The following is a 21,286-nucleotide window of genomic DNA, read 5'->3' on the forward strand; positions in this document are numbered from 1 at the left end:
GCCCTTAAAGATCTGGCTCGTCTACATTCTGGGCTGAGGTGCTTGGAGCTTCTGCTGGTTGCATGATGTTTGTTTTATGCCATCTGTTAAAGGTTTATGTGGATTGTAATTTTTAATATCTCTTTGTTTTGCAATATGCACAGAATCAGCCTGGAGTCAGGGAGTGCCTAAATAGAACGAATAAATAATAGCCCTTGATATCAATACATGATTTTCTGTATCGGTAATAAGGGTTTGAACGGAACACGGGATGGTGCCTGCTGTATTGTATAGGTAGTCCTCAAGATATGATCAGTCACTTAATGGCAGTTCAAAGTTATGGCAGACCTTCCAAAACCTACATATAATTCCTTTTGAAGTTACGACTGCTACAGTGCCCCTATAGTCATTTGCCTTATGACTGACTGACTCCCTTCACCCCCTCTCCCCACATCCCATTGAGACCTCAAATTGTGCCTGTTCCCCATACCTCTTGGAAGCAGCTGCCATTTTCAGAGTGCTGACAATTCCTTATGGAAAGGAAATGGGTTGCTGCTTTTAAAGCTTTCTGCCCTGATCAGCTGGTTGTTGGGCGGCTGCAAGCCTCGTCTGGTTCTTGGTAGCCTGTGATGAACCAGCTGCCTGCATGCGAAGGCAGTAGTTTTAGGAGGAGCTTCCCAAAATCATTCCCTCCCCTAGAAACCCACATTTCTTCAATAAAAAAGAAACAAACCAGAAAAAAACCTGCCACACAGCCTTGTTGATCTCCCCCCCCCCCCAAAAAAAGTACTGAAACTAAACTCTCCATTTGTACCCTTCAATCTCTGCCCTCCAATCTGTAAGTTACTTATCTTGGTGAGTGACAACGCATGCAGCGAATGGCCAGCTGCAGCAGAAGGTGAGTCCTTGAAAAACTGTTTTCCTGCTTATCTGACTCCCTTTAGAACTGAGCTAGGACTCATCTAAAGCAGGAGGCAGGTGTTGTGCTCTAGCTGTTGAATTGAACACTGAAAGCAAATGTAAGTAACTTACAGATTTTGCCGCCCTCTTTCCAGGCATACAGTAAATTCAGCAAATTAGATGGTTAAAAGGGGTTGAGACAGACTGGGGAGAGACCCAGTTCACAAGTGTGGTTTCATTGCCCAAATACAGAGGCTTGTTTGGAAGCCTCTCTGGCTCTGGAAGGTGGTGCTGGGGTCTAATTTAGATGGTCTCTTCCCCCCTGCTGGGCTGCTTTTAACCTTGCAAAGTTTTTGTTGCTTGTCTGCCTCCTTTATAAACCCAGCTGCTCCCTCTTCCAGCCCCCCCCCAATAAGGCACCCTATACTCTGCTTAACAACCTGCATGTTTGTTTAATGGGGGCATCAGAGAGACCAGAGAACAAGGTTGTTAATCAAGACTGTCACACTTAGCAGCCACCCCCCACTTCTGAGTATAATGGACGAATTCCATTTTAATTGCAGTGGAATACTACTTGCACTGTGATATTAGGAAATTCAAACAAGGTTGAAAACCTGTTGAAGCACCATCTAGATAAGTGCTGAGATGCATAACCAACATTATTCTTTAGATGTACTAAACCAGTGATGGTAAATCTTTTTGGCACCAAATGCCCAAACTGGAACACACACACGTGCCGCAGTGCCAGAAACCCAAAGACCAGTTGGCCGGTGCACATGTGTGCGCTGGCCAGCTAGTTTCCGGTGCTCTGGCATGCGCAAACACCAGCTGTGGTGCCGGAAACCAGAAGAGCAGCTGGCGACGGTGTGTGTGCCCGCAAAGAGGGCTCTGGGCTATGGCACAGGTGCCATAGGTTCGCCATCACAGTACTATACTATTTAAAAGTCCTCTATAGAAGTTGCTCAAAATTTAATGCCTTCCACATTGCAAATTTCAGAATTTCTGACTATTGGCTAGACTGGCAATTGCTTATGAGAATTACATCTGGGTTGTTTTTTTTCCCTGGAAAGTGTTGATTCTTATTAGGTTAAGAACCTGGGTATTGTGTCGCGCTTTGATGATGAAGATTTAGTATCTTTTTAGAATCAGAGTTTACAGGACATGGGGGCATCCTAGTCATTGCAAGAGAAATACTTGAGACAACTGCTTCTGAAAAGAGATGTTGATTTGCTGGATTGACCCCCATGTTCTGATGAAAAGTAATATAGGTTGCAATTGCTTGCTTGCATTTGGTTTTTATGACTACAGCCTTTATAAATCATTGTTAAATAATTTATGTACCTGATATAACACCAGGTAGAAGAAAAGTCAAGAGAAACTGGTTAGAAAATCTGTGGTCAGGACTATCTTACAGATTTTTTAAATTGTATCCTGCCTTTATTATTTTTACACATCTCAAGGCAATGAACATACCCAACACACCTTCCTCCAATTTTCTCCATAACAACAACCTTGTGAGGTGAATTGGGCTGAGGTAGGTTGACTGGCCCAAGGTCACCCAGATGGCTTTCACGGCTAAGGCAGGACTCGAATTCACGGTCTCCTCATTTTTAGCCTGGTGTCTTAAGCAGTAAACCAAATTGTCTCTCACCAGTTAGAATAAACTGTTCTTTGTAATATTGTTCTTGTTTGGTAGCAGCAGCAGCAACATGCTCTAAAGCAGTGTTCTTAAAAGCTGGCATCTGCCATGTTTGCCAGGGAATTCTGGGAGTGGAAGGCCACACATATTAAAGATGTTATCTTTGAAAAACACTGATTTAAAAGGAGAGTAAAGAAGAACAATTACAAGTCCTGATACACAGATGTGGATTTGATTTTCACAAGATGCTCAGGGAAGACCCCCTCCTGTAAACAGTACAAGGTAGTCAGAAGACTGACATAAATCTGCATTGCCTTATTACTTTGTTGGTGAATTTCTGATTCTGCCATCTGTTAACTTCAGATCTCATTGTATCTTCACAATGGTGTCGTGCACAGGGGTGTCAAACTGAAGGCCTGGGTGCTGGATCCGGCCCGCGGGGTGCTTAGATCTGGCCCGTGGGGCCGCCCTGGAACAGTGAAGGACTGGCCCGCAGTGCCTCTGCCAGTGAAAATGGAGCTCAGGAGGGCTGCGTGTGGCCCTTCAGAGCTCCATTTTTGCTGGCAGAGGGTTGCAGAAGGCCATTGCAGCTAAAAACAGAGCTCGCAAAGGCCACGGGCGGCACTCCCAAGCTCCGTTTTCACTGGCAGAGGATTTCAGGAAGTCTTCGCAGACAAAAACGGAGCTCGGGAGCCCATTTTTGATAGCAGAAATGCCACCACAAGCACGCCTGACATGAGTGACGTTGAGCTAGCCACGCCCCTTGGCCACGCCTCCCCCCAAGGTCAAACACAACCCTGATGCAGACCTCAATGAAATTGAATTTGACACCCCTGCTTTAGCAGCTCCAATTGCCTCTTGCTTTCTTGGATCTGAAGAAGTTGGAGATTCCAGCCAGTTATTATATCTATGTCTTACTTAGGAGAAATGTTCCAGGATGCTGTTGGCTGCAAATCCTAATCCTGAAGGCATATGTAATGAGGAAGAATATAGTTTTTAAGTACACAAGGTCAAAATATCTTATTTGACCTGTAGAGGTCAGTGGAGATGTAGCTGTAAATTGATCCAGCTCTCTAATGAGGTTTATAAAATGCCACTCGTGGTAACTGTGCAGAGTAATGCATATGTTCCTATTTGCTGGTTTGGCACTACCCTAAGGCCAAATGTGTGCTAGGATCTTACGTTATATAGGGTTTCTATTTTTTGAAACTTTAAGGTAAAGGCTAGGAAGCAAGAGACTCTGAGTTGAAGTCCTGCCTTAGCCATGAAAGTTAGCTGGGTGACTTTGGGCCAGTTATTCTCTTTCAGCCCAACCCACCTCACAGGGGTTGTTGTGGAGAAAATAGGAAGAGGAAGGTATGTTATGGCCTTGAGTTGTTGATAAAAATAATAAAAGGTGGGATATAAATAAATAAAATAAACATGGGTTCTCTGAAAGGACAAATAGAAGGAATATCCTAATTTTCTTTTATTTCTCAACAGTGGAGAGGAAGATATAGAAGAAGTGGAGCTGGTGGCTGAAGTGCGTCTGGGGGACATTGGTGCTCTCTCAGGCATCTCCAGAAGAAACCTGTCCTGGAGGAGACAAAAGGCTGGTGTGTGGGCTTGCCTGTGCATGCATATGCAAAGAATAGAAATGCAGGTAGCCCTTGACTTACAACTGGTTGCTTACCAACCATTCAAAGTTACAACAGACCTTCTCAGGAGTATGTATAATGCAGTTCCAACGTTCTCATGACCACCCTCTATCATGTGGCTGTATTTTGGATGCTGAGCAACCGGCTTGTATTTTTGATCATTTGCAGTGTCCTGTGGTCACATTTCCTCATTTTACAACATTAACCTGATAGTTAATTCCAGTTTTTGGGAAAACTGGCCCAATGCAAACCATTGGCTCATTTTATGACTATTTACTTTATGACTCTAGCAGTTGCGTAATGACTACCAAAAAAAAAAAAAAAGTAAAAATGGATGGTGACCGGCTTTATGACTGTTATGACTTAGACTGTGATGGGTAGACTCCATTATGGTTATAAGTCAAGGACTATCAGTATGGACAAAAAAGAGGGGGAGGAATCTTCAGGCCTTCTGTTCCTACTCATTTTGTTGATCTGGAGTCAACAATTTTATATTATGGCCAGGGAAACTGGGCTGGCAAGTGAGACACAAAAAAGTGTTAATCTTTTAGTCCCTTTCCCCAATTCAGAGCTGGGTATGTTTTGATATAAAGAGCTAAATTTTCAGTCCTTAACTTACAACCACAATTGAGCCAAAATTTCCATTGCTAAGCAAGTCAGTTATTAAGTGAGTTCTCTTCCATTTTATGACCTTTATTTACCACAGTTAAGTGAATCACTGCAGTTATTAAGTTAGTAATACAATTGTTAAGTGAAATTGGTTTCCCTATTGACTCTACTTGTCCAAGGGTCGCAAAAGTGACCATGAAACCTTGGGACACTGCAACTATCACAAATACATGCCAGTTACTAAACATCTTAATTTTGATTATGTGACCACAGGGATGTTGTAATGGTTTAAGAGTGAAAAATGATCATGTCACCTTTTTTTAGTGTTGTAACTTCAAATGGTCACTAAATGAATAATTGTAAGTCAAGGACTAACTGTACATTTAGCACAGATTTTTTCTTTTACGTGGGAAATTTTCTAGAAATATTCAAGATGTGTCCTGCCCCTGACCCCTCAAATTTCCCTGCCTGCCAGCCTAGAATCTGAAACTACTTCTGCTGGTGAGACCCTCTACAGTAACACTAAATCCTAGTGCTGCTTAATCCAAGAACTGGTTTGTCAGAAATTAGATTTAGGCTGTTTAGGAGCAGCTTGTTTAATGGACTAATAGAACACAACAACCTTCACCAATGTGGTGCCTGTCAGTACTGTTAGACTTAATAATGTTAGAGAAACAAGTTATAAGAGTTAATTTATCTTATAATGCAGATTTCTTTTTAAAAATGAATTTGGTGTGTTTCTGATAACTTCATTTGCTTTTACAGCTTGCCTTGGATCATCTTCCCCCTGCTGGAGAGGAAGCAGAGCCTCCCAAATTGGTCACCCATCTGTTTCAGAGCAACCCTATGTTTTAGACCCACATAGAATTCTGCCTGTGCATAGAACAGACAGGGCTACTTGGACTTCTGATTTAGAGAGAAGCAAGGTTTTGCAGTCCCCTAAAGCAGACAGGACTTCTTCACCCTGTTTAGCCATGACTTTGGGAATTGGCATGGGAGTCTCCACTGGGGGACAACAACGTCCACAAAGTACTGCTGGTCGAGAGTCTGAATCTCAGCAACGGTCCCAGCCACCATCTGGTAGCTCCCTGGATAAGGCTGATTCCAGCACCTCTTCTTCATCCTCTTGCTCTTCATCCTCTTCTTCCATGTCCTGCCATCAAGGCCTGCCTGGTGAAGATGGTGGTTCTTCAAATCCCTGCCCCCCCATTCACTCCCCAGACTTAGATATTTATGATCCTTTCCACCCTACTGATGAAGATAATCTCAATGGTGATTTTGGCTTTGGGGATTCCCCCCATAAAGAAACAGAGGGTGGGCGGCATGACCAGAAATATGATCCCTTTGATCCCACAGGCTCCAACCCCAGTTCCTCTATTAGTACTCCTTCACCAGAGGAGGAGGAGGAGGAGGAGGAGGAAGAGGAGGAGGATGAAGACGATGACCAAGACCAGCAGCCCCCTGATATGTCACATAGCATCAGCCGCATTTCAGAAACATTGGCTGGAATTTATGATGAAAACAGCTTGAGCCAAGATTTCCCAAGCTCAGAGAAAGGACAAGAAGATTCAGAACCAGAAGCAGAACCTAGCAGAGGCTATGAGACTGAGGCAACATGCCCTGCTGAGAGTTCTGAGGGCAAAGGGCTTTCTGGTGCTGATTCCACCCTGCCTGAGGAACTTCCCTCAGATCAGGGGGACTCTAAAGCTCCAGAACCATGCCGCCGAGTATTTGTGGTGGACTTGGCTCCCAAAGGATGCCTGGATGCTGAAGCCAAGACTCCACTGGAAGGGAAGGTGTCCTTAGAGGTAGTGACAGTTGGAAATGCTAAGCTGAGAGGTGGGGAGAAAATGTCAAAAGGAGGTGGGCATCCTCGGGCTGGGCGCAGATCATCAGTGGAATGGGATGGAAGTGGTGGCGGTGAATCAGAAATTGAAGAAGGCGAGATTGTCCAGCCAGAGGATGAGCGGTATAGTCCCATTCGATTGTTTCGAAGTAGATGCCGGCCAGCTGAGCCACGAACTCTCCGGGTGGTGGAAGGAGATGATTTCTTATCACTGCATGCAGACTCTGATGAGGAAGGAGCTTTACAGATTGATTTTAATGAAAACCAGCCTGATCCACGTTGGAAAGGTGTGGATTTGAGACGGAAAATCCTAACCCAGCGGCGAGAACGCTATCAAGCTCCATCACCTCTGCCTCCTCCACCACCTCCACCTGCCCCCAAACGCCCTGCCTCCAAAGCTCACTCTGGCTCTAGTTCTGGTTCATGTAAGAAATCAAAAAGAGAACGCAAAAGATCAAGAGAATGCAAGATGTCGAAAACCAAGGAGACATATGGCTCTTCCTGGAACCCAAAGAAGAAATCAAAATCACGCTCAAAATCCAAAGAGCGTCGACATTCACACCACAGGACCTCAAGGTCCCGCTCACATCACCGAACGTCTCGCTCCTGGTCCCCTTCAATTAGCACCAGCCTGTCTGCTGTTGGATCCTCACATACTTCAGCTGAACGGCACAAAAGCAGGCGATCTAAGTCAAAAGAGAAACGCCGTGGCCATCGTTCTCGGTCACGGAGCAGCAGCCGTGCTCATCGAAGTAGGCACAAAGACAAACATCGTGGAGAAGGTGGCAGAAAGAAGAAGAAGCGCTCTCAGTCTCGCTCACGTGAGAAGCATCTCTCCCATCGGTTATCTAAGGACAAAGAGCGAGAGGTCCACCTTCTGGAGGAATCCAAGCCTGAAAAAGCTTTGATGGAACGACGGAGAGATGCAAGAACTGTGGTGCCACCTTCAATCCAGGATCTCAATGACAACGATCTCTTCACTATCAAAAGGACCATTACTGTCAACCAGCAGGAGAAGATGGAGGGACTTTTGGAGACACCAGAAAGTGCTAAGAGAGAGGTGCTATATGATTCTGAGGGCATGAGCTTTGATGCTTGCTTTTCAGATCGTGAGCCTGCTGAAGAATCCAAATCTAATGCAATGCGGCTGAATCCTAAGGAGGATGCCATTCCATCACGCAAAGATAAAAGGCCTGAGGAGGACACCAAACAAAAGATATGTAAGGAAAAGGAACGTAAAAGGGCCTATCTGGAGGACCGCCCAGGTACCCGTGAGAAATATAAAAAAAAGCTGAAGGAGGGGCCTCCTACTTCCGAGCAACAAGAATTGCCCAAAATAGAAAAAAAAGCCAGAGCTGACAGAGACAAAGCAGGGAAAAAGATCAAAGCTGGAAGTCACAAAGAAAGTAGCAAGCTGGGATCTGGTCGGAAAGTGAAGCTCCAGTCCAAGGTAGCTGTATTGATCCGGGAAGGGGTGAGTAGCACAACGTCAGTCAAGGAAATGGGTTCTATTGGTGTAAAGTTCAGCAGAGACAAGGAGAGCCGCTCACCATTCCTCAAATCAGAGGAGAAGGTGTTAATGGTTGGGGCACCAGCAGCAGGCCAAGGTGAAATGACTGATGTCAAAGAACAAGGCTTCAAGCCCAAAAAAATCAAAGGACTAAAAACTAAAATGGGGGTGAAGAAACTGAAGGGCATCAAGCCAAAGGGTGCCTCAGAGCCTAAGAAAAAGAAGAAACTCAAAGTGAAGACTGGGCTGAAGAAATCCAAAGCTGATAGCTGCAGTCAGGGTGCAATCAGCCCTTTGAGGGTCAAGGAAGAGCCTTCATGGTCTGGTTCAGAAAAATCGGGGGGTACAGCCAAGCCACCGAGTCCTCAGCCATTGGCCCCAGGCCAGGAACTGACACCTGATTCTCAGACAGTGGACAGCAGCTGTAAGACACCTGATGTCTCCTTCCTTCCTGAGGATCCCCCTGTTGACCAGCCCAGGGTGCCAGCTGATGAGCCAGAAGCAGACAGTTTGTCTGAGCCCAAAGAGGAACAGCCACTGCAGCAGCCACCCCATCCTTCCCGTAGTTTGCCCCAACCCCCTGCTCCCATGTCATGGAATCTGCAGGGGGGAGTAGACTGCACTAGTGGTGTATTGGCATGTAGGTATCACAGTGGTGGTGGTGGGGTGTGTATGTGCGTGTGTGTTGGAGATTCTGGTATGTAGGAGTTTGTGGGGGGAGATTCCAATTTATTGCAGGTCAGCTTGCAGTATAATTCTACAAATCTCAGACCAAGTAAGATGTTCCAAACAACATTCCTTCTTTTTTAAAAGGAGGTTTATATTGTGCGCTTATTTGGATTTATATTTAGAGATTATGAAAAGTCTGATTGATCAAATTCAATTCAGGCTTGGATAGCTCAGATATTTGTTGCTATTGATTGTGACTAAATGTTTTTTGCTATCCCTGAAATAAAAGCTTAGGAATCCACACTGGGAACTCAGTTAACAACCTGAATTACAAAAACAAGCTGAAGAAGGATAAAGTTAATAAATACTTCTTCTTTCCTCTTACCAGAAGTTCCAGATCCTTTATAGCACTTTTTGTTACAAGTACTGAGTGCCCTTTTTAGAATGTAGTTTTGACAATCACTAATGTAAAAATGGTGAGTGCAGAGCTCCCCTTGATGGAAACTGACCTAAGAAGTAGTTGTTTTTTGTTTGCAGAATAGTATGATCGTTATTAAGGTTTAACTCTTTGTGATGTATGATATTCAGAGGATCTCCCAGTATCTTTAATGGTATCTTGAAACCTACTGGATGAGATTGACATTGTCATGCTGGGAAGAGGGTGGTCAATAGAGATACACAGCACTTTGAATGCAAACATGCTTCACAGAGTTGTGGGCACCTTTTCCTGGGCTTGCATGTTATTTCCGTAATTCTCCCCCCCCCAAAAAAAAACCAAAACAAAAAAAAAACCCATGAGAAATAAGGAAGCACAACCATGCCTGCTCCAAAGCAACTTTTTTGCATGCTCTTGATACAGTTTTAATTCAGGCATGTATTCTTTTAGGATCTTTTTAAGGGAAAAAAATCACATGCTGATAAGTGTGGTGTGCATGCTCCACTTGCTTTAAAGCATCTTTTTGGCTTTGGACTCAAAAGTATTATATATCCTTAGCTTTTAATCTTTCCCAGTTACAAGTCTTTCAGTCTTGCTTTCCAAGCTGAAGATAGGGCAGATTAAAGTCTGAGATGTGGTGCTTGTGGCAATGGCTGTAAACAAATTTAATAAATAAAATAATAAAATGTCCTCCCATGGCTGTGATTTGTTTTACAAAATGTAGTCTGAGATGGAGCATTAGGCACTTAATTATCTGTTTCCCACTTCAGTGCTTTGGAACCTTTGCCTAAGACTCTTGTTTTTCACTTAGTGACTGCCCTGCTCTTCAAGATGGAAGAAGCCAATCTTGCAAGCCGGGCAAAAGCCCAGGAGCTCATTCAAGCAACCAATCAGGTAATAACACGAATTCTGAGGTTTGAATTATTGGGTATGAATTTTCAATGGCTTGGTTGCAAAATGTGTTCACAGCAGCTAGCCGGGTTTTTTTGTTGTTATTCTCAACTCTCATATTCTGGAAAGATCAGGCTCCAGTGATTCTCCTTGAAAATTTGATAAGATTTCATTAGAAATTGCTGTGCTGGAAACCTTGACAAAAATGAGTGTGAGATTTGCAAGGATGTCATCTTGACACAAACAAGGCTAGCACTATTGGGTGGAAGAGGGAGGCAACTTCAAAGCCCATAATGCTGTGTATTTCAGTTCCCTGTACAAGCAACCCTGTCTGCTGTCTGACAACAAGGTTGGCACCCTGAGAATGGAGAACATCTGGTTACCTTATCTTACATTACGTTTAATGCTTTTTTTTTTGTGGCTCTCATGGCTGCAGGGAAAGTTTAGAAACCTGTGGGGGGGGGGGGGTTTCCCTTAAAACTTACATGAAATAGGCCTTGACATTGATCCATTGCTGAGGCATCAGATCTGTTTTTATCTAGAATAACAATTTCCCCCACTTCCTAAACTGGCCACATGATGAACTCTATAGCTTCACATGTTTTCTGAAACTTAAGAGAAAAATGTTTATGTGATTTGAAAAATCCTCCTTTTGAAACCAGCATGCATGCAATTAGATTAATAACTATTTTAAAATATAATAAATGCACTATTGAAATAGCCCTCCACAGCTTGGTGGCATCTAGGTGTGTTGAATTCCAAATTCTGTCATTAGACTTGGAAACCAGTCTTTTTGCAGGATACCGACTGCACAAGATTGATGTCAGGTACATTTCACTAAAAGAGTAGCCTTCCTTTCCAGATAAATGTGAGGCACTGTGCCAAATGTAAATTGCAGAATTTCTCTTTGTAATTTCATGGCATTCTGAAGCTATTTCACAATTAAACACTCCTTAACAGTTCTCAACAGAAGTGATAAAATATACATTTTTTTTCTCTTTCCCTTGAAGTCAGAGTTATGGTCAGAATTTGATATTAACAGATATACATACATGAAAGGAAGGAAAGGACTCCCTGCAGATTTTATTCTGCTAGTCATTGTCAATCATAGGGGGTGGCACTCATCTCTGTTTTGAGGCCATTTAGCCAGCGCAGTCTTGTAACTTTTCTGCATTTATGTGGCCAGCATGACATCACAGAATATTGTTATCTTTCCCATCGAAATGGTAACTATCTATTAGTATTATTTGAATTGCTAGGTGGGCAGGAGCATAAGTACATGGGTGTTGGGAGGAATTTTCAAAATGAAGGACTCCATATTAGGAGTGAGATTTGTTAAACAATCCAAAAGCATATTATCAGGATGAGGATGCAACATTTAATATCCTTCACCCTTGACCATATTAGCCGTTGCTAGGAATTGCACTAGCAACATTTGGAGGGCTGCTGGTTCACCCTTCCTTTCCCCCAACTACATTAAAAGAAATGTAAACTCTGCTGACTAATTCTGCAATATCCAGTTGTACCCAATGGGATCTTTTTGTGCACCCAGAGAAGGGAACTCACAGGTCATTGCGACTTTCCTGTGCATTGGCAAGTAGACTTATTTATCTGATAGTTTCAACTTCAAAGTAATGAGATTGTAATACTGTGCTCCACAGTATAAAAAATAGAAAATATGGAATATGTTACAGTAGTTCTGCAGCAGGTCAAGAATTTTATCTGTCTTAATCCCAAACCAAGCCATTTTAACCATGTTTTGTTTACTCTCTTATTCCAGATCTTGACCCACACCAAGCCCTCAGCTTCTTTAGCTCCTCCTCAGCCACCAGCCCCACCCACTCATCCGCCTGCCTCACATCTAGCTGTCCCACCCATTTCCTACCATTTGCAAGGATCAATGCCTCTAGGAGGTTGTGGTTCAACTCCTAGCACCCCTACAGGGGGATTGCCTGGAACTTTGAGCCAGGCTTCAGCAGGTCCTCCTTCTGCTGGCATTTTTGCTTCTTCCTCTGGCACTGATTTGGGCAGTACCAGTTCTGAAGGACGTGGAGACAGCGATAAGGTAAAAGTCTTTGGAGTGAGACACTGATCTTTTCATACTTATTATGTAGCTCAGTTAAGAATTCTGATCCTTCTCTGTGTCTAGGCTGGGGAAAAATGGGCAGCTGGGCAGTGACTGCTTTGTTGCTAGAATCTGCTGTAGCAGAGGTCACAATGTGGGGCTTCAGAGCAACATGTTTCTCCACCTTTCCTCATAGGCTTGCTTGCAGCTTCCAGAATCCTGAAAAGGATTTTCCGGGTGATTGAAGGGAAAAAGTATTAAATACATGGACATTAATTATGGACACTTTAGTTTTCAGTTTAGTTTTTGAAAAAAATTAGTTTTTGTCTGTGTTTTCTGCAAGCCTCACCCATTTTTTTCTCTAGACCAGAGATGACGAACCCTTTAGAGACGGAGTGCCCAAACTGCAACCCAAAACCCACTTATTTATCGCAAAGTGTCAACCCGGCACTTTAACCTGAATAATGAGGTTTTGCTATCTAAAATAAAGATGAAAAGCGCAGAGTTCAGCTAAGTGTTCTAAGAAAAACGTGCTAAATGCACTTTTATGCCCCTTCATTTTTTTTCCTGCTTTTGAAATATTACATTTAGAAACAATAAAATAGAATTTTTTTTGTAATATCATTTCTCTTTCCCTCCCTCTCATTGTCTTCCCATCCCTCCCTCTATTTCTCTCTTCCCCCTTTTTCTCTTTCCCTCCTCCTCTTCCCCCTTTCTCTTTCTGTCTCTGCCTCTCTATTTCTCTCTTTCCCTCCCTCTGTTTCACTCTCCCCCCTTTCTTCCTCTCCCTCCTTCTCTGTTTCCTTCCCTTCCTCTTTCCTCCTCTTTTGCTCCCTCTTTCCCTCTCTCTCCTTCCCTCCCTCCTTCTCTCTTTTCTCTCCTTCTCTTCCCCCTTGCTCTTTCTCTCTCTCTGCCTCTGTTTCTCTCCCCCTTTCGCCCTCTCCCTCCTTCTCTTTCCCTCTCCCCTTTCCCTCCCTCCCTCTCTCTGTTTCTCTCTTTTTCTTTCCCTCCCACTCTTTCTCTCCCTTTCCCTCCCTCCTTCTCTCTCTGTTTCTCTCCCTCTCTCTTCCCCTTTCTCTTTCTTTCTCTCTGCCTCTCTGTTTCCCTCTGTCTCTCTCTCTCCCCCCCTGGGAGGGGAAGGAACCCCTGAATTTGTGCTGGGGGATGGGAATCTGACATTCAGAAGCCAAGGAGCCCAGGAACAGCGTGCCCATGCTCAGCTGGTCACTGGAGAGCTGAAGATCAGCTGGACGTCAGGGAGGCGGGGCATCCCAACACTGGCAGCTCTGCAGGAAAAACACTGACATCCGGGAGGGGAGAGCGAGCCCACGATGACGCAGGGTCGCATTGTGGCTCTGGGTTGTAATGGGCTCCAGGAGACCCTGTCTCCCCATTGTGAAGCGTGCTAAATTTCACTGTATTGTGCAAAGGGCAGGCCATAGAGGCAGCAAGAGCAAATACACCATGACGAAGGCGGAATGATGTTTCACACATTTTTTTTAGTCCTGCAAACAACGGCGAGAAATGCAACGGAGAAATGTGACAGAGCTGGACTGGGGCAACAGTATGCGTGGCCACAGAGAAGGCTCTGAGTGCTACCTCTGGCACGCGTGCCATAGGTTCGCTACCACTGCTCTAGACCCTACTACACTTAGCCTGAGAAAAGTAATTAATCCTTGCACTTGATACCACTGTCTCCCCCGCAAGGTGTCTCTTCGGGATCATAATCACATTGTAAAACCATATTTGAAAGCTGTCAGATGGTCACCAGACTTTGGGCTTGGAGCAAAGAAAGCCACGGCCCTGTTTTCCAGCTGGTCAACTTTGGAACCTTGTTATCAGGGACTGACAAACTTGATCATCCTAAACCAGTGGTGGCGAACCTATGGCACGCTTCACAATGGGGACACGGGGCCCCATCCTCCTCCTGGAGCCCATTACGGCAAAGAGCCACAATGCGACCCTCCGTCATCGTGGGCTCGCTCTTGCCTCCTGGATGTTAGTTGCTTTTCCTGCAGAGCTGCCTGTATTGGGATGCCTTGCCGTCCAGCTGGTCTTTGGCTCTCCGGTGACCAGCTGAGCGTGGGTGTGCTGCTCCTGGGCTCCTTGGCCTCTGGGCATAAAATTCTCACCACCCAGCACCAGTTCTGGGGTGGGAGAAAGAAAGAGAGGGAGGGAAAGAGAAGAGAAAGAGAGAGAGGGTGGGAGGGAAGGAGGGAGAGAGGGGAAAGAAAGGGGGAGGGAGGGAAAGAGAAACGGAGAGAGAAAGAGAGAAAACAGGCAGAGAGATAAAGGGCGGAAGAGAGAGGGAGGCAAAGAGAAAGAGGGAGGGAAAGAGAAATGATATTACAAAAGTTTTCCTTTTTTTATTGTTCCTAATGTAATATTTCAAAACAGGGAAAATGAAGGGGCATAAAAGTGCATTTAGCACGTTTTTCTTAGAAGAATTAGCTGAACTCTGCATTGTTTATCATTATTTTAGGTAGTAAAATCTTATTATTGAAGTTAAATTGCCGTGTTGACACTTTGTGATAAATAAGTGGGTTTGGTCTCTTGGTCTCTAAAAGGCACTTGGTCTCTAAAAGGTTCGCCATCACTGTCCTAAACCTATTTCCTGCTTTGCTGCCATGTTGCCTTATTTATTCTTCTACACTAACCGCCTTTGCATGCCTTGCCTGTGTTCCCTGCAGTATCTGAAAAAGCTTCACACCCAAGAGCGAGCAGTGGAGGAAGTCAAGCTGGCCATCAAGCCGTATTACCAAAAGAAGGAGATCACTAAGGAAGAATACAAAGACATCCTGCGCAAAGCTGTCCACAAGGTAAAGCAGTAGCGCCATAGAAGAAAGAAACAAGAGCAAAAATGTGAGAGCAGGGATAGCAGAGTATTATGGAAATCACTTTCTTTTCTTCTTCCTCCCTCTTCTCCTCCTCCCGTCTAGATCTGCCACAGCAAGAGTGGTGAAATCAACCCTGTCAAGGTGAATAACTTAGTGAAGGCCTATGTGCAGAGATATAAGTACTTTCGAAAACATGGACGGAAGATGGATGAAGAGCAAAGGCCTCCCAAGGAAACAGGGGGACCGGACAAATCTGGCTTGCCCATGCCTCCGCTCTGATCTCCACTGAAGAAAATAAATCACAGCAGCCCTTCTTTATGCAAATTGGCTTGGCTGAGCTCCCCAGCCCTTTCCCCATTACTGTGTGGGGAGAGTGGAAAGGGGGTTGGAGCAATACATTTTGTTTTGGAGGGGTGGCATTTGTAGAGTACAGTTCTTGTGCATCTGCTACCTGCCCTGGAAATCTCTTCCCTTGCCTTTCCTAAACACTTCCACAGATTTGGCCACAAAATTGACTTGTGTTTTGCTCTGTAAATACCGATGGCAGAGAATGGGGCTAATTTTAAGTTTCATCACTCTCGAGCACCCAAGATAGCAATGGGTGGATGTTATTCCTCTGACACGCCTAGTTTTTACTCATTTAGCATGTTTTTAATTTGATGGTGTTATATTTGCCCTCTCTCGTCAACGGTCATGAAATGGCAGCACCATAGTTGACGTACAGATGGCAGTTTCCTGTCATCCTGGACAGGCAAACACCCCTTATTTTCTGCTTCCAATTGTAAGTTTGTCTGTCATACTCTTTCCCACCCTGTTTATCTTCATAAAACTACATTTAGCCATCTAAACTGGGCAGTGTGTCCGTGATCTTTTAGCAATGTGGTTCTATTTCTTTCACAGGCAAGTGGATTGCATTTCTAACTATCATTATTAGAGTATTTTTTTTTCTCCAAAGGATGCCTTTTTGATAGCTACTGAGTGGACACTAACTTCTTTGCGGACTGCAATTTCTCCCCTATCTTACAGGACTTGGCATGCTTTTCAGGCTTTAAATGCCACCATGCTATTTCATGTGAGATTCCAGACATCTATTTTTCTTAGGTTTAAAAGTGCTAAAAATCTCATGTAGTGTTACATGTTAATAGAGTGGGTTTCTGAGGGATTTTAATTTAAACAAGCTGGCATATAATGAAACCTTAGCATAGATCTCCATTTTGCCAATTATAGAGACAGATCAGGTTTCTGTTGAGATGTCAACCCAAAATAATGTAAGTCCAAGTCACCCAAAATTGTCTAGATGACAGATAGATTTACATAATTTGATGCTAATTTTATAACATCTGTAGCACATCATTTGCATAATGTTAAGCTACTTGTCTCAATCAGTTTGAGATAACAGCATGCAAATGATGTAAATGATGTACTCATACTTAACAAAATGTTGAGGATAATATTCCTTTCCAAGTTGGTCCATTAAAATGATTTTTATGTATTTGGAGGGTAAGTAAATGCCATCTTGTGGGCGATGGGGGTAATGCATTGGTAATCCAGGTCTTTAATTTTAAATAGCATGCAAATTTGCATTTTTAGCTGTTCATGGAAATACCTTACTAGAGGTACCTAAGTTCTCCATAGTAAAATCCTGTGTCTGCTTGGTGTAGTCCAAAGTCTATGCTTGTCTGAAAATAGAAGTAGTTCAGAAGAAAGAAATTCAAATTGTGAACAGAAAGGAAAATAAAACCAATAAAGAAAGGTGAAAGGTAACTTGAGAAGTGACAAGGGTAATAACTGCAGTGCACAACTAGACCTGTGATAGAGTAAGCAAACATTAGGACAAAATCCTCAAAGGTAAGGGCAATTCAGCTGGAGAATTGGTGAGTTTACCATGGTATCTGAGGTCTGCTTGCTAGAGATCATTGGACTCTGAACAGTCACTTTGGAGTTGCTTTATTTCTGAAGGTCCCATTTTGAATAGGATTCAACCCAATGGCCCATAAAGTCATTTTTATTGGTAATATTAAGTATTTACATACCAAATAAATATATCTATAGGAATTAGGGTAAATAGATACCTACTGAAATGATAAGGGTGCCTGAGGATTTGTAAACGTGTGGGGAAAACATGTTGACAAATTGCAAGGTGGCTTATTTTAGTTTACAGATTTGGCCCAAGTGCATAAGAAACTAAGAATCTCAGTCAAAATTATAATAAATATTTTCTGAAAGGGGAGTCAGATCTTGAGATGGAAAACTGGGAAATTTCTTGTATCCATCTTCAAGCTGCGCACTAAGCTTGTACATCTATAGTCACATCTGGTGGAGAAAAAAGTCTGAATAATGTTCTTATTCTGCTCAAACACAGCAGATGGATGGTTTCATCTGTTGGGGAAGGCAGGGAGACTAACTGAAATGGCAGAGGAGCTGACTTGTGGAAGAGGACTACTGGAAGAAATGCCATGTGAAGCTGTTGAGAAAAGGGATACTTTGAAGGGCAATATGGACATTTGAACATAATCATGTTGCTTTGGCAATTTGGATCAGGTATTTGCAGCACTTATAAGGAATGGCAAGAATGTTTGTTTTTTACAACAGGAAAAATAAAACTTGGGAAGTGAACATAGAAGAAACATACACATTTGTGGTCCAGGTGTTTTACCCAGATTATCTGATGGATTATCCTTAAGAATTTCATTGGCAGAAGATAGGTATAGATAAAAAAAAAAGCTTCAGAATGTTTAATGTTTGGAATTTACTTCTGCGAGATATCTTAAATCTCCAGGGTTGGGAAGGATGATTCAGTTATTCTTTGGTCTAATAGAACTGCTGTCCCCATATTTTCTTACTGTTTCAACTCTTAAGCAACTCTTGCTCCTCCCTTTAAAATCATGATGGGTTAGAACATGGGTCTTCAAACTACAGCCCGCAGGCCGCATGCGGCCTGGCGAAGCCATTAATCTGGCCCACGCAGGACCACAAGGCTGCACTGCTCATATTACCCCGCCCACCCTTTGGCCAAATGCAGGACTTAACTTTGCGAGCCCCACAGGCTGGAACTGAAAGGTAAGGCCAACAATTTTGGCCTGCAGAGACATTCTAGAAGTGGGGGAGATGAAAAGTGGGATGCACAGATACTCCAAGAGGCCAAAAAAATGGGTGAAAACTGCCTGTTTTTCACCTCCCCCACCTCCAGAAGATAGAGACACACACACACACACAGAGAGAGATTTCTCAAGCTCCTTGAGGCTGAGAAGAATTGCTGCAAAACTGAGTTTCCTAAAGTGGACCACTAGACTTGTAAACAACTGAAAAAATGATCTAGTAAAAGGAAAAGGCAACCAAAAGAGCAGCATGCAAACAAAAACAAATAAAACACCCTCAGGAGCAAAACAAATTAAAATTTAATTTGTGTGCATTGTCTAATGGACTGTTAAATTGGCCATGCCCACCTAGCTGCACCCAACCAATCACATGACCACCTAACCACGCCCACCCAGCCAGTCAGGCCCCCCCAACAGTCTGAGGGACCGTGAATTGGACCCCTGTTTAAAAAGTTTGAGGACTCCTGGTTTAGAAGGTAAAGCTAGGTAGAGAACAGTCTTTCCCTCCAATCTATCTAATTTATAATTAACTTTATTTATTTATTTATTTATTATTTATTTACATTTTTATAACGCCCTTCTCCCGAGGGACTCAGAGCGGTACACAGCCATACTAAAACATGTGTATCTATAAAATTTAAAAAACAGTTTAAAACATATTAAATGATTAGGCCCTATATTAAAAACTAAAACACCCATTAAAATCCATTCTTAAGCCAGCCCAGCCTGTTGAAACAGTAGAGGCTTAAGGGCACAGTGAAAGGTCAGGGATCATACGAATCTCCGGGGGCAGTTCATTCCAGAGGACAGGTGCCCCCACAGAGAAGGCTCTCCCCCTGGGGGTCGCCAGTCAATATTGTTTGACCGACGGCACCCTGAGGAGTCCCTCTCTGTGGGAGCGTATTGGTCGGTGGGAGGCTATCGGTGGCAGAAGGCGATCTCGTAAGTACCCAGGTCTTAAGCCATGGAGCACTTTGAAGATGGTGACAAGCACCTTGAATCACACCCGGAAGACCACCGGGAACCAGTGCAGCTCGCGCAGGAGCGGTGTTACATGGGTGCGTTGTGTCGCTCCCATAATCACCCGTGCGGCCGCATTCTGGACCAGTTAGAGCCTCCGAGTGCTCTTCAAGGGGAGCCCCATGTAGAGAGCATTACAGTAGTCCAGACGGGAAGTGACGAGGGCATGAGTGACCGTGCGCAAGGCGTCCCAGTCTAGAAAGGGACGCAACTGGTGTATCAGGCGAACCTGATAACTATATTTATTGTACAATAAATTTTAGAAAGCCAGACTGCTGTAGCAATTAGGGTGATGGTGTAGAAACCAGGAGTTTGCAAGTTCTAATCCTGCCTTATTACACCCAACTGGGTGACCTTTGGGCCAGTCATTCTCTCAATAATTAGGAGGAAATGGTAAACCATTTCTGAAATCTTGCCAAAAAAATAATAATAATATATATATATATTAAATTTTTGATTTATATGCTGCCCTTCTCCGGAGACTCAGGGCGGCTTACAATGCGCTAAGCAATAATAAACTTTATTATCATTGTATGTGTATACACATTATACACATACAATGAAATTTACTTAACACCCAAAGACCAGGTTCCACACACATAATCCACAAACACACTCCCATCCACCACAATTCCCCACCCCTAAACCACCCAAACATCCACACAACAGACCAAGTAATACAGTCCAACAGTTCAAAAAACTGCAGAGATGTATCTAGGCAGTCAGCAGGAAGCAACACTGACACACAAACTTTTTTTAAAAAAAATAATGGATATGTATAACCTACTGGTACATGCATCTATTCATTCTTTCACATAGCTGGGTAGATTGCTTTGTGTTATGTGAATTTCTGAATCATAGATATGGCCAAACAACCTATGAAGCTTTAGGATAATTTTATCCATTCCTGTGGTTAACTTACAAATCCTGGCCTGTTAAGGTGCATATTCTTGAGTTTGTGCATAACATGATTTATTCCTGGCTTAGTGATGTGCCAAGTGGAGTGACTGTCCTTCAGTCACAGATTAAGCTAGGATTCTTGGCAATGTGCAAATCTACATTTCCTGTGCAAATGTAAAATTAATGTGCAAATGCAAAATTAAGAACCAACCAGAAAGAGCTTTTCTGCAGTTTTCAATCTTCCAGATGCAATCAACTTTAATTCCCAAAATCTCTAAATGCCATGGGTCCCTGTCCTATGTATTCTGGAAGATGAAGTTAAATACAACTGGAAGATACCATATCAAAATTAAGCACTGAAAAAGAATAGAATAATTATACTTTGAAACAGTATTAATTTGGTTTGAATTGAGAAAGGCAGTTCCCACCTCCTGTCCTTCCATGAAAACCTGAAGACCTGGCTGGCTGGGGACCCAATAGACTTCCACGCTGAAGGTAGCTACTGGACTAATAGCTGACCCAATCTCCTCCCCTTCCCCTGTGCACCCTGCTTCCTCCCTGCCCATCTTTTAATTCATATTGCTGCACTTCATTGTTTTACAATTGTTATATTTACATTTTTTAATAATTTTATGGTCTACTGCTGTAAGCCACCCAAAGTAGCCCCAGAGCGACATGGATGACAAATTTAATCATAAGTAAATTTTAGAAGAAAGCAAAAAGAAAATTCCAAACATAGGAATAAACCAGGGGTGTCAAACTCAATTTCATTGAGGGCCGCATCAGGGTTGTGTTTGACCTTGGGGGGCCAGGGTGGGCATGGCTAGCTCGACGTCACTCGTGTCGGGGATGCTTGTGGTGGCCTGAGCGCTCTGCCAGCGAAAACAGGCTCCCAAGCTCTGTTTTCAGCTGTGAATGCTTCCTGTAACCCCCTGCCAGTGAAAATGGAGCTCTGTTTTCACCGGCAGAGGAACTGCGGGCTGGTACTTTGCTGTTTCCAGGGTGGCTCCATGGACCAGATCTAAGCACCCCGTGGGCTGGATCTGGCCCATGGGCCTTGAGTTTGACACCCCTGGAATACACTGTCCAGGAAATGGCTAATTAGAACAGGTAGGCAATAGTGTGCCAGGCCCTTCAAATACACTGGACTATGACATCCATCAATCTTGGGATTGTAATACGCAGTTTCCAATTTAAATGAGAAAGTAATATTGAGAAGCAATATTACTTCTCAAGTTGAGAAGCAAATG

General features: G+C 43.5%; 1 protein-coding gene across 6 annotated transcripts in view; it reads left to right on the top strand.

Annotated features, from left to right (window-relative positions):
* Positions 1-15,866, top strand: part of SCAF1 (SR-related CTD associated factor 1) — a 37,936-nt gene extending 22,070 nt beyond the window's left edge. For all 6 annotated transcript variants that reach the window (XM_034415385.3, XM_034415384.3, XM_034415386.3 and 3 more), the window contains 6 exons: positions 4,001-4,113; positions 5,530-8,760; positions 10,037-10,119; positions 11,897-12,181; positions 14,872-15,000; positions 15,121-15,866. In XM_034415385.3, coding sequence (XP_034271276.2) covers positions 4,001-4,113; positions 5,530-8,760; positions 10,037-10,119; positions 11,897-12,181; positions 14,872-15,000; positions 15,121-15,297 — 4,018 coding nt within the window. In that variant the 3' untranslated portion in view covers positions 15,298-15,866. The remainder of the gene's footprint in view (positions 1-4,000; positions 4,114-5,529; positions 8,761-10,036; positions 10,120-11,896; positions 12,182-14,871; positions 15,001-15,120) is intronic.
* Positions 15,867-21,286: the final 5,420 nt, after the last annotated feature.

Source organism: Pantherophis guttatus, chromosome 4 (genome assembly GCF_059756535.1).
Source record: "Pantherophis guttatus breed Tessera chromosome 4, ASM5975653v1, whole genome shotgun sequence".
Lineage (NCBI taxonomy): Eukaryota > Metazoa > Chordata > Lepidosauria > Squamata > Colubridae > Pantherophis > Pantherophis guttatus.